The sequence below is a fragment of the Pleurodeles waltl genome, chromosome 5 (genome assembly GCF_031143425.1).
Source record: "Pleurodeles waltl isolate 20211129_DDA chromosome 5, aPleWal1.hap1.20221129, whole genome shotgun sequence".
NCBI lineage: Eukaryota > Metazoa > Chordata > Amphibia > Caudata > Salamandridae > Pleurodeles > Pleurodeles waltl.
This window is the reverse complement of record NC_090444.1, coordinates 640,690,551-640,704,617: the sequence shown is the minus strand read 5'-3', so window position 1 is coordinate 640,704,617 and position 14,067 is coordinate 640,690,551. Positions and strand designations below refer to the sequence as shown.

Genomic DNA, 14,067 nt, shown 5'->3' with positions numbered 1-14,067 from the left:
TATCTAGACGACTGGCTAATCAAGGCCCATTCGTTAATAGAGTGCTCAAATCACACAAATCATATCATACAAACCCTCTTCAAACTAGGGTTCACCGTCAATTTCACAAAATCCAAAATTCTGCCACGCAAGGTACAACAATACCTGGGAGCCATAATAGACACATCAAAAGGAGTAGCCACTCCAAGTCCACAAAGAATTCAAAATTTCAACACCATCATACAACGCATGTATCCAACACAAAAGATACAAGCAAAGATGGTATTACAACTCCTAGGCATGATGTCATCATGCATAGCCATTGTCCCAAACGCAAGACTGCACATGAGGCCCTTACAACAATGCCTAGCATCACAGTGGTCTCAAGCACAGGGTCACCTTCTAGATCTGGTGTTAATAGACCGCCAAACTTACCTCTCGCTTCTGTGGTGGAACAACATAAATTTAAACAAGGGGCGGCCTTTCCAAGACCCAGTGCCACAATACGTAATAACAACAGATGCTTCCATGACAGGGTGGGGAGCACACCTCGATCAACACAGCATACAAGGACAATGGAACGTACATCAAACAAAACTGCATATCAATCACCTAGAACTTCTAGCAGTTTTTCAAGCACTAAAAGCTTTCCAACCAATAATAGTTCACAAATACATTCTCGTCAAAACAGACAACATGACAACAATGTATTATCTAAACAAGCAGGGGGGGACGCACTCCACGCAGTTAAGCCTGCTAGCACAAAAAATTTGGCATTGGGCAATTCACAACCAAATTCGCCTAATTGCACAGTTTATACCAGGGATACAAAATCAACTCGCAGACAATCTCTCTCGAGATCACCAACAGGTCCACGAATGGGAAATTCACCCCCAAATTCTGAACACTTATTTCAAACTCTGGGGAACACCTCAGATAGACTTGTTTGCGACAAGGGAGAACGCAAAATGCCAAAACTTCGCATCCAGATACCCACACAAACAATCCCAAGGCAATGCCCTATGGATGAACTGGTCAGGGATATTTGCTTACGCTTTTCCTCCTCTCCCTCTCCTTCCTTACCTGGTAAACAAACTCAGTCAAAGCAAACTCAAACTCATATTGATAGCACCAACTTGGGCAAGGCAACCCTGGTACACAACGCTGCTAGACCTATCAGTGGTACCCTGCATCAAATTGCCCAACAGGCCAGATCTGTTGACACAGCACAACCAAAAGATCAGACACCCAGATCCAGCATCGCTGAATCTAGCAATCTGGCTCCTGAAATCCTAGAATTCGGGCACTTACAACTTACCCAAGAATGTATGGAAGTCATAAAACAAGCCAGAAGGCCATCCACCAGGCACTGCTATGCAAGTAAATGGAAGAGGTTTGTTTGCTACTGCCATATTAATCAAATACAACCATTACACACAACTCCAGAACAGGTAGTGGGTTACTTGCTTCACTTACAAAAATCTAACCTAGCTTTCTCTTCCATTAAGATTCACCTTGCAGCAATATCTGCATACCTGCAAACTACCTATTCAACTTCCCTATATAGGATACCAGTCATTAAAGCATTCATGGAGGGCCTTAGGAGAATTATACCACCAAGAACACCACCTGTTCCTTCATGGAACCTAAATGTTGGCCTAACTAGACTTATGGGTCCACCTTTTGAACCCATGCACTCCTGCGACATACAGTTCCTAACCTGGAAGGTGGCATTTCTCATCGCCATTACTTCCCTAAGAAGAGTAAGCGAGATTCAGGCGTTTACTATACAGGAACCTTTTATACAACTACACAAAAATAAAGTCGTCCTAAGAACCAATCCTAAATTTTTGCCAAAGGTTATTTCACCGTTCCATCTAAATCAAACAGTGGAACTTCCAGTGTTCTTTCCACAGCCAGATACCGTAGCTGAAAGGGCACTACATACATTAGATGTCAAAAGAGCATTAATGTATTACATTGACAGAACAAAAAACATCAGAAAGACTAAACAACTCTTTATTGCATTTCAAAAACCTCACGCAGGAAACCCAATTTCAAAACAAGGTATAGCCAGATGGATAGTTAAATGCATCCAAATCTGCTACCTTAAAGCTAAACGACAGCTGCCCATTACACCAAGGGCACACTCAACCAGAAAGAAAGGTGCTACCATGGCCTTTCTAGGAAACATCCCAATGCAAGAAATATGTAAGGCAGCCACATGGTCTACGCCTCACACATTCACCAAGCACTACTGTGTAGACGTGTTATCCACACAACAAGCCACAGTAGGTCAAGCCGTATTAAGGACATTATTTCAGACTACTTCCACTCCTACAGGCTGATCCACCGCTTTTGGGGAAATAACTGCTTACTAGTCTATGCAGAACATGCGTATCTACAGCGACAGATGCCATCGAACTGAAAATGTCACTTACCCAGTGTACATCTGTTCGTGGCATCAGTCGCAGTAGATTCACATGTGCCCACCCGCCTCCCCGGGAGCCTGTAGCAGTTTGGAAGTTACCTTCAATTATTTATATATGTATCATCTCAACCTTAAATAGGTGCATACTTAGTCACTCCATTGCATGGGCACTATTACTACAATTCAACTCCTACCTCACCCTCTGCGGGGAAAAACAATCGAGGATAGAGTCGACGCCCATGCGCAATGGAGACAAAAGGAGGAGTCACTCGGTCCCGTGACTCGAAAGACTTCTTCGAAGAAAAACAACTTGTAACACTCCGGCCCAACACCAGATGGCGAGCTATTGCAGAACATGCGAATCTACTGCGACTGATGCCACGAACAGATGTACACTGGGTAAGTGACATTTTCATTACTGTGTTTGTTTTTGTGGGCATGTGTTGATTTTGGCAGATATAGTTCCTACCATCCTCTGCCAACTCTGCTATCTCAGACCGCTGACTTTCCTTCCACACCTTACACCACTATCCTTCTGCTCCAACTGTTCATTGTTCTTCGGTGCTATTTGAATTTTGTGTTCACTTTCTTACTGTCATCTTGTTCGAGAACATGCACAGTTGCCTGTTTCGACGACTTACTTTGAAGATGTTATTGCTGGTGACGACAACCTTAGCCCCTAGGCTCAGACCACTTTACACCTTTGCTACTAGTTAATCTTTCACAGTTTACCTTGATTCTTCATAACCTACCCAGCCTTCCCACTTAAGCTAGTGCTACCTTTTACATGAATCAGTCCATTATAATTTCATCCTACTGCCCTTCTGATTCCACCAAAGAGGAGGAGTGACTTCATTGAGTGAATCCCAGCTGTGCAGTGTCCCACTGCATCAGTCGCACTTGACTGGGCAGAGCTGATGACCAGCTTTTTGTGGACTTAGCAAGAGCAAAGAAAGGGAAGCCAGTGACTAAAGGCACCATTTCTTATTGGGTCATCCTCTGTAGCAAGATCTGTTACACCTTTGCCAAGAAAGTTCCTCATTCGTGGCCACCCTACTGTGGCTGCAGCTGCTTCCACAGCTCTTTCCATGAGCTATCTGTAGGCAGTGACCTGGTAATTCCTACATATTTACACCAAACTTTACTGCCTCGCAACACACGCCTACGGTGGTGAGTACATTGCCACGTTTGTGTTTGTGTTGCATGCTCTTCTTGGTTAACTTGCACAATTCAGTCCCACAACCTGTGTGTGTGTGTATATGTATATATATATATGTGTGTGTGTATGGGTTTATATATATATATATGTTTATATATGTCATGGATGTGGAATTCCTATCGCCCGTCGCCCGAGACATCGTGTTTGGGGTCAAGGGCAACAAGTTTTTATGTTTACTTTGTCCTTGGGACAAGTAGGCCCAACCCTCTGCAGCACAAAGCCTTTGGCTGCCTGTTTACGTTGAGGTAATGTTTCCAAAAGATAATTCTGTTCGAACTTGTATTTATGGTTCATTATTTGAAAGCCTTCATTATTAGGGTGAGTGCTGTAAATAAATGTTTTAAGGTCACACTTCACTACTGACGCTGGTTCCAGTACAAAAAAAAAACGTGTATACACATGTTTGAAAAGTTTAGGCTATGAGGCTAAGTATAATGTTCCCAGAATGCTCTCTGATTAGATGCAAATGAAGTGTAATTTAGTAAAATGTTTTGATGCATGCTAGTATTTCCCAAAAATCTTTCTAATGGAAAATCAGTGTAACCATTTTCAACACGATTATGGGAAGCATGAAAATAAACAAACACTGACAAAGCCAACTGATCTGACATATTTTTTATAAGTCTTTTAGTTTCATCAATGCGTGTCTTGTTTTGACATGGCTTTTGTAACACTTTATTGTTGTGGGAGCTACCAGGCCCTCAACATTGTAACAAACACTGGCAAAAAAAAAAAAAAACGTTTTTGAACTCTAAAAGCACACGTTGCCACCAGTGGCATAACAAAGGCCCCGCAGCTGCCCTCCAGGGGGCCCCTTCAGCACAGCACCTGCCCTGAGTGAGTCTAGAGAGGGGGCTCCTCCATGTTCTTTGCAAAGGGGCACCCTCCAGTTTTGTTACGTCACTGATTGCCACTTTAGTTCCTGACACTGAACAAAACTACTTTGTGTGCCAATATGCTCCTTGTGGAAGAGCAGAATGCGATCACTCACAGTAAAGCCAGCCGAAAGAGAGAGAAATAGAAGTTTAATAAAAACAAAATGTCTTTGTTAACACCAGACCTAATTAGGGACCAAGACCCACATATAGGTAGCTTTTTGCATGTCGCAAACAGCAACTTTTGCTGTTTGCGACATGCAAAAAGCACATTGCGATGCACAAACCCAGTTTTGCGATTCGGTAACCTGGTTACCGAATCGCAAAACGGGTTTGCGACTCGCAATTAGGAAGGGGTGTCCCCTTCCTAATTGCGACTCGCAGTGCAATGTAGGATTGTTTTGCGAACGTGGGCGCAAACCAATCGCAGTTTGCACCCATTTCAAATGGGTGCTAACACTTTCGCAAAAGGGAAGGTGTCCCCATGGGACCCATTCCCCATTATAAATATCACTGTAAACATTTTTTCAAAGCAGGCAGTGGTCTGCATTACAAAAAAAAAAATGCTTTATTGAAAAGCAGTCACAGACATGGTGGTCTGCTGTCTCCAGCAGGCCACCATCCCTGTGAGGGCCGCCATTCGCAAGGGGGTCGCAAATTGCGACCCACCTCATGATTATTCATGAGGTGGGCATTTGGAAAGGCCATGCGAGCCACAGATGGTGTCAGGGACACCATCCTACATTCGGATTTGCAACTCGCAATTTGCGGGTCGCAAATCTGAACCTACCTACATGTGGCCCCAAATTCTTAAAGAAAGTCACAAAAGTGCACTGTCGTACCCCTATAAAATATTTGTGAACTGTATTTTAGCATGGGTAAATACCATGTGTAGATTTGCTCATGTGAAAATCTATTGAGCATTTGCAAGCTCATTTTCCCTCCAGCCACTTTCTTCCCAACCCTGGAAGAAGTTCTAATTCTGCCATTGTCAGGAGTAAATGTCCAACCTTTCTTATTATGGGAAAATATTAGAGAGAAGCTGGTGAACGTCTTTAAAACATGCAGGTTAGTAGGTTTGCAGACTCAAAGGCATTCCAGCCCTGGAACTATTGCTTACTGCCTCCTCCAGCCCCAGTATGCAGATCTGCAGAAAGGTGACAAAATAAGGAAATTGCTACAGTAGGGATTGAAACTGCAAGTATTCAAGCCCTACTATGGTAGTAGCCCTGGCATAATTAGAGAGGCTATTATCAGAGCTCTTACATAATGAGATTGCTGCCATAATTTGGCACCACACTACATGGCACCAAAGGGACAAGTAGATCTTTTTACAGGACCAGTAGATTTGAGAAGCAACCTGTCCCCTGGACAAGTAGATATTTTAATAAATTCCACACCCCTGTATGTGTATGTGTGTGTATATCTCCTACTGGTGATCGCCAGCAGGTATAGTTAGGACCATGTCACTTAAAAAAAAATAAAGACATAGGTTACAGGGACATTATAGTTAGGTTCTGAATTTACCCGTACAAAACCATAGAAATTCAATAGTTACAGTTTGTTATTTCAAGTAACTATAACTCACACCCTAAGTTAACTATAACTCACGCCGTCACCATGCACTGCTAATTACCCCAGACATTACAGCACTCATGACAACTTCTATAACATCAATAAAAATATAAATGTAAAACTAGCAGTCAAATTATTGAAGAAAAAACAGTGCATGGAGGGGGCGCGGGTTACAGTTACATTAGGGCACAAGTTATAATTACTTGGGATTAGGGACCACCACGGGTTTAGGGAATCAGTCCGATTGTGAGAGAGGATAAAGGAATAAGGTTTTGGAACTTTTGTGAAAATTTAGAAGAATTAGACACACTAGAGATTTAATGCCCACCCAGGGCTTTATTAGGTATGAGTGAGGTCGCCAGGAATAAATTAACCCATGAAGGGCTCTCATGTGATTAATGTTGTCTTTCATGTGAATAATGTTGAATGTTTGGTTGATGGATATCCACATATGAAAGCATTCGATGATTAATTATAGCTCACATAGGGGTAGTGGTTTTAATGTGCATGTCACATGAAATATGTCATTCAAAAAAGCGACACTTTTTGATGAACAAGTGCTCTTTCCTCCCTTCTAAATTGACTTATGATTTGACAGATGAATCGCCGTTATAAGAATTGTAGCATGTGAAATGTATTATGAAATGTGGGGTCTGGAGAAGGCGATCACCTTTGCATATTATATATACTGAATATGGTATGATTTATGAATGAAGTAGAATGTTTTCTAAAATAATTTTTAATTTGGTAAGGGAAGTATTTTGAATTTCATTTGAAATATGTCATTTGAAAATGTGAATGACTTTGCAAGAAGCTTTCCCCATTAATTCATGCATTATGGGGTTTGACTAATGATGATGACGTATTTATGCAAACGTCCCTTCTGGGCTGCTAACATTGAGGTAGACGCATGCCGAAACGTTGTCTGTTGTTTCAGTGGTTCAACTAAACGAACAAACTTCCTTTTCCGAGAGAGAGTGCTGTTCTTTTTCTTGAAGATTCAAGATATATATATATATATATATATATATATATATATATATATATATATATATATATATATGTTCGATGGCATGTGTAGCTGCAGATACACATGCTGTGCACATCCCGCCATCTGGTGTTGGGCTCGGAGTGTTACAAGTTGTTTTTCTTCGAAGAAGTCTTTTCGAGTCACGAGACCGAGGGACTCCTCCCATTTCGACTCCATTGCGCATGGGCGTCGACTCCATCTTAGATTGTTTTTTTTCCGCCATCGGGTTCGGACGTGTTCCTTTTCGCTCCGTGTTTCGGGTCGGAAAGTTAGTTAGAATCTCGGAAAAATCGTCGGTATTGTTTGCGTTCGGTATCGGGTTAGTTACAACAGATCGACACCGAATTAAGAAGAGCTCCAGTGGCCCTTCGGGGTTTTTTCGATCCCCGTCGGGGCCTGGTCGGCCCGGCCACGTGTCTCTTCAAGGCTGATGGAACGGACCCCATTCCGCTTCTGTCCAAAATGCCATAACAAGTATCCATATACAGATCAACACCTGGTCTGTAACTTGTGTTTGTCACCAGAACACAAGGAGGATACTTGTGAGGCCTGTCGAGTGTTTCGGTCCAGGAAGACACTCAGGGAAAGAAGAGCAAGAAGACTGAAAATGGCGTCGGCGCCGACAGGACAAGGGCGTTTCGAGGAGGAGGAAGAAACATTCTCCATCCAGGATTCGGACTCGTCGGAGATCGATCCCGAAGAAACGCCGAAAACCGTGAGTAAGACGTCGAAACAAAGAACTCCTGAAAAGACTGCTAAAGCCCAGGGGACGCCACCGCCAACAGGCCATGGCTTAACCCGAAAAATAGGTGACCGTCCATCGGCACCGAAAAAGGGCGAGCTGGTGTCGACGTCATCCGACTCCGGTCGAGATACAGGCACGCAGCAATCTCGGGCCTGAGAGAGTGGCTCCGAAAAGATTCGCATCGAGACAGCGGCACCGAAAAGGGGTCAGCACCGAGAGGGCACTACGCCGAAAGCAAAAAAGATTTAGTCGGAGCCGAAAAAAGCAGCCGAAGAGGTTTCGGTAGCGAAACATCCGGCCTCCGAACCGAAAATTAGTTCCTATTCAGAGGAACAAGGACTGTCCTCACAAATGAAGACCCACAGATTTGAACAAGAATTAGAGACAATAGAGCCAGATCACATGCAAAGGCGGCTCTTTATTCAAAAAGATACATGGAAGATCAGCACTCTTCCTCCAATCAGAATGAAACGAAAACTTGCCTTCCAAGACGAGGACAAGGACAAACAGCCACAAGCAAAAGTGGCTAAACAAATAACACCACCACCATCCCCACATCACTCTCCACAACCATCACCGGTAGCCACTCCACCAATGATGCAATCCCCAACTCATACGGGGATGAGTCAAGATGACCCTGACGCATGGGACCTTTACGACGCACCAGTGTCAGATAATAGTCCTCAATGCTATCCAGCGAGACCCTCGCCACCAGAGGATAGTACAGGCTACGTTCAAGTGGTATCAAGGGCAGCAGCATTTCACAATGTCAGCCTTCACTCAGAACCCATTGAAGACGACTTCCTTTTTAATACAGTGTCGTCTACGCAAAGTCAATATCAAAGTCTGCCGATGTTGCCCGGAATGCTAAAACACTCCAAACAAGTGTTTGAGGAGCCTGTCAAAGGGAGAGCCATTACTCCAAGAGTAGATTAAAAAATATAAACCGCCACCAACAGACCTAGTGTACATCACACAACAGCTATCACCAGACTCTGTTGTAGTTGGAGCAGCGCGCAAAAGAGCCAACTCTCATACTTCAGGAAACGCGCCACCTCCAGATAAAGAGAGTAGAAAATTCGATGCAGCAGGCAAAAGGGTGGCGGCACAGGCAGCAAACCAGTGGCGTATTGCAAATTCGCAAGCTTTGCTAGCCAGATATGATAGGGCCCATTGGGACGAGATGCAACACCTTATTGAACACTTACCAAAGGAGTTCCAAAAAAGAGCGCAGCAAGTGGTAGAAGAGGGACAAAATATCTCCAATAATCAAATTCGATCAGCAATGGATGCTGCAGAAACAGCTGCTAGAACTGTCAACACAGCAGTAACAATAAGGAGGCATGCATGGCTGCATACATCAGGATTTAAACCAGAGATACAGCAAGCTGTGCTGAATATGCCATTCAACGGACATCAGTTGTTTGGGCCGGAGGTGGACACTGCAATAGAAAAACTTAAAAAACACACTGACACGGCCAAAGCTATGGGCGCACTCTACTCCCAGCAGAGCAGAGGCACATTTCGAAAAACACAATTTCGAGGGGGGTTTCGAGGGCAGACCACAGAAGCCACAACCTCACAAACAAAGCCCACTTACCAGAGCCAGTATCAGCGGGGAGGTTTTCGGGGACAATATAGAGGAGGACAGTTTCAAAGAAACAGAGGAAAGTTCCAAAGTCCCAAAACTCCTCAAAACAAACAGTGACTTCAAGGTCACAAATCCCCAACACATAACACCTGTGGGGGGGAGACTAACCAAGTTTTACACACATTGGGAGGAAATAACAACAGACACTTGGGTCTTAGCAATTATCCAGCATGGTTATTGCATAGAATTTCTCAAATTCCCTCCAAACGTCCCACCGAAAACACACAATATGTCAAAACAACATATAGATCTTCTAGGACTAGAAGTTCAGGCATTGCTACAGAAAGAAGCAATAGAATTAGTACCAAAGGAACAATTAAACACAGGAGTTTACTCACTGTACTTCCTGATACCCAAAAAAGACAAGAGCCTGAGACCGATACTAGATCTCAGAACATTAAATACCTACATCAAATCAGACCACTTTCACATGGTTACTTTACAAGACGTAATCCCACTGCTCAAACAACAAGACTACATGACAACACTAGACCTAAAGGATGCATATTTCCATATACCAATACATCCTTCACAAAGAAAGTATCTAAGGTTTGTATTCCAAGGGATACATTACCAATTCAAAGTGTTGCCATTCCGAATAACAACTGCGCCAAGAGTTTTTACAAAATGCCTAGCAGTAGTAGCTGCACATATCAGAAGGCAGCAAATACATGTGTTCCCATACCTAGACGATTGGTTAATCAAAACCAATACGCTAAAACGGTGTTCAAAACACACAAAATATGTCATAGAAATCCTACACAAACTAGGTTTCTCAATCAACTACGCAAAGTCACACCTGCAGCCGTGTCAAACACAGCAATACTTAGGAGCAACAATCAACACAGCAAAAGGGATTGCTACTCCAAGTCCACAAAGAGTACAAACATTTCACAATGTAATACAGGCCTTGTATCCAAAACAAAGAGTACAAGTCAAAATAATAATGAAACTACTAGGCTTGATGTCCTCATGCATAGCCATTGTCCCAAATGCAAGGTTACACATGCGGCCCTTACAACAGTGCCTAGCATCACAATGGTCACAAGCACAGGGTCAGCTTCTAGATCTGGTGTTGATAGACCGCCAAACATACATCTCGCTTCAATGGTGGAACAGTATAAATTTAAACCAAGGGCGGCCTTTCCAAGACCCAGTGCCACAATACGTGATAACAACAGATGCTTCCATGACAGGGTGGGGAGCACACCTCAATCAACACAGCAGCCAAGGACAATGGGACATACAGCAAAAACAGTTTCACATAAATCACCTAGAACTGTTAGCGGTATTTCTAGCGCTGAAAGCATTTCAACCCATGATAACCCACAAATACATTCTTGTCAAAACAGACAACATGACAACAATGTATTACCTAAACAAACAAGGAGGGACACACTCAACACAGTTGTGTCTCCTAACACAGAAAATATGGCATTGGGCAATCCACAACCACATTCGCCTAATAGCACAATTTATTCCAGGAATTCAGAATCAGTTAGCAGACAATCTCTCACGGGATCACCAACAGATCCACGAATGGGAGATTCACCCCCAAATACTGAACACTTACTTCCAAATTTGGGGAACACCACAAATAGATCTATTTGCAACAAAGGAAAACTCAAAATGCCAAAACTTCGCATCCAGGTACCCACAACATCAGTCTCAGGGCAATGCGCTATGGATGAACTGGTCAGGGATATTTGCGTACGCTTTTCCCCCTCTCCCACTCCTTCCATATCTAGTAAACAAGTTGAGTCAAAACAAACTCAAACTCATACTAATAGCACCAACATGGGCAAGGCAAACTTGGTACACAACACTACTAGACCTGTCAGTAGTACCTCATGTCAAAATACCAAACAGACTAGATCTGTTAACACAACACAAACAACAGATCAGGCATCCAAATCCAGCATCGCTGAATCTAGCAATTTGGCTCCTGAGATCCTAGAATTCGGACACTTAGACCTCACACAAGAATGTATAGAGGTCATAAAACAGGCTAGAAAGCCTACCACTAGACACTGCTATGCAAATAAGTGGAAAAGATTTGTTTATTACTGCCATAATAATCAAATTCAACCCTTACACGCATCTACAAAAGATATAGTAGGATACTTACTACATTTGCAAAAAGCAAAACTAGCTTTCTCTTCCATAAAAATACATCTTACTGCAATTTCAGCTTATCAGCAAATTACGCACTCAACTTCATTATTTAGGATACCATTCATAAAAGCGTTTATGGAAGGCCTAAAGAGAATTATACCACCAAGAACGCCACCAGTTCCTTCATGGAACATCAACATTGTCTTAATACGACTCATGGGTCCACCTTTTGAGCCCATGCACTCTTGTGAAATGCAATACTTAACGTGGAAAGTTGCATTTTTAATTGCCATCACATCTCTAAGAAGAGCGAGTGAAATTCAAGCGTTTACCATTCAAGAACCATTTATTCAAATACACAAAAATAAAGTTGTTCTACGAACAAATCCTAAATTTTTACCAAAAGTAATCTCACTGTTCCACTTGAATCAACCGGTAGAATTACCAGTGTTCTTCCCACAGCCAGATTCTGTAGCTGAAAGAGCACTACATACATTAGACATCAAAAGAGCACTAATGTACTACATTGACAGAACAAAACTAATTCGAAAGACAAAACAACTATTTATTGCCTTTCAAAAACCTCATACAGGAATTCCAATTTCAAAACAAGGCATTGCTAGATGGATAGTTAAGTGCATTCAAACCTGCTATCTTAAAGCTAAAAGAGAACTGCCTATTACGCCAAAGGCACACTCAACCAGAAAGAAAGGTGCTACCATGGCCTTTCTAGGAAATATTCCAATGAACGAAATATGTAAAGCAGCAACATGGTCTACGCCTCATACATTTACCAAACACTACTGTGTAGATATGTTAACTGCTCAACAAGCAACAGTAGGTCAAGCTGTACTAAGAACATTATTTCAAACTACTTCAACTCCTACAGGCTGAACCACCGCTTTTGGGGAGATAACTGCTTACTAGTCTATGCACAGCATGTGTATCTGCAGCTACACATGCCATCGAACGGAAAATGTCACTTACCCAGTGTACATCTGTTCGTGGCATTAGTCGTTGCAGATTCACATGCGCCCACCCGCCTCCCCGGGAGCCTGTAGCCGTTTAGAAGTAGATCTTAAACATTTGTACATTTGTAAATATATTACTTTAAACTTATGTACATACGCATTCACTCCATTGCATGGGCACTATTACTAGCATACACAACTCCTACCTCACCCTCTGCGGGGAAAACAATCTAAGATGGAGTCGACGCCCATGCGCAATGGAGTCGAAATGGGAGGAGTCCCTCGGTCTCGTGACTCGAAAAGACTTCTTCGAAGAAAAACAACTTGTAACACTCCGAGCCCAACACCAAATGGCGGGATGTGCACAGCATGTGAATCTGCAGCGACTAATGCCACGAACAGATGTACACTGGGTAAGTGACATTTTCCATATATATATACATACACACACACACACACACACACACAAACACCCCCCCATAGAATCCTCTCACCTCTCCTGCCGAGTTAGTGCAGTGAACAATGTAATAAGATCTTAGGATATAAAAACTTGTTATGTGCTGTAATTGTCGCTGTTGCCGATGCTGTCTCGGTTCCTCTCCGCACATATTTCGATAGAGCTCAGAAAAAGTATCAGGGACTGATGCCATTTGGCCTCTAATATTAGCTGATGTTGTCACGTCCCGTTGGCAAGTTCACAGCCTAAGTTCTGTTTCACCACCTGGCAGTGCTAGATTGCTGGGGAAAAGTTTTGAGAACTAATCTGATTTCCTGGTACAGATATTGTAAAGGTGAGGAATATGTAGGAAGATCATTTATCCACCAATATATATTGTTACTGATTGTAATCTTTTCTTCTTGTCCCCACAAAGTATAACCTTCAGTAAAGTGGATGTATGCCATTAAATGAGATATGCTCCTCTTTTCTTAATTCTACAGCTGGGAACAGTGTCGAAGTCGATGAGTCTTTATTCCAAGATATGGACGACCTGGATCTGGATGATGAAGATGACCCAGACTTTAATCCTGCTGATTTAGAGAGCGACTAACTTTTTTCTTGGACTGTCATATTCTTGGAGGCTGGAAAGTCACAGCATCTGTGACTATAACGAGCATACTTTTTCTTTTTTTTAAAACAAGAAAAATGTTTTAATTTTCAGGAGAATACTCTTCTGAATATCCATCACTGTTGCTTAATAAATCTGCTTAATAATCTGTGCTGGCAGCAAATGGATCCTGTTTTGCAGCTTAGTTTTCAAAATTCTTCATTATTTTGTCTCCGAAGTTCCAGCTTCCCACACACAATTATAATTTTCAAGATAAAGAGTTCACCTTGTCTCCCGACAGGTTAGAGCACACCAACTAGTGAGAATATTTGCTTGCGCAAGGACTGCATTGAGCCATTTGTACCAAAGTCACACATTTTGTTTTCCGGTCTAAGGAAGCTGTGCATTGCCCAAGAGTTTTTGCTCTTGA

At 42.6% G+C, this 14,067-nt stretch overlaps 1 protein-coding gene across 1 annotated transcript in view; it reads left to right on the top strand.

Moving 5' to 3' along the window:
• The window catches only part of RWDD1 (RWD domain containing 1), a 177,699-nt gene extending 163,893 nt beyond the window's left edge, over positions 1–13,806 (top strand). Inside the window, exon 7 of the mRNA XM_069234513.1 lies at positions 13,531–13,806. Within this exon, the coding sequence (XP_069090614.1) occupies positions 13,531–13,640 (110 nt within the window). The 3' untranslated portion in view covers positions 13,641–13,806. The remainder of the gene's footprint in view (positions 1–13,530) is intronic.
• Positions 13,807–14,067: the final 261 nt, after the last annotated feature.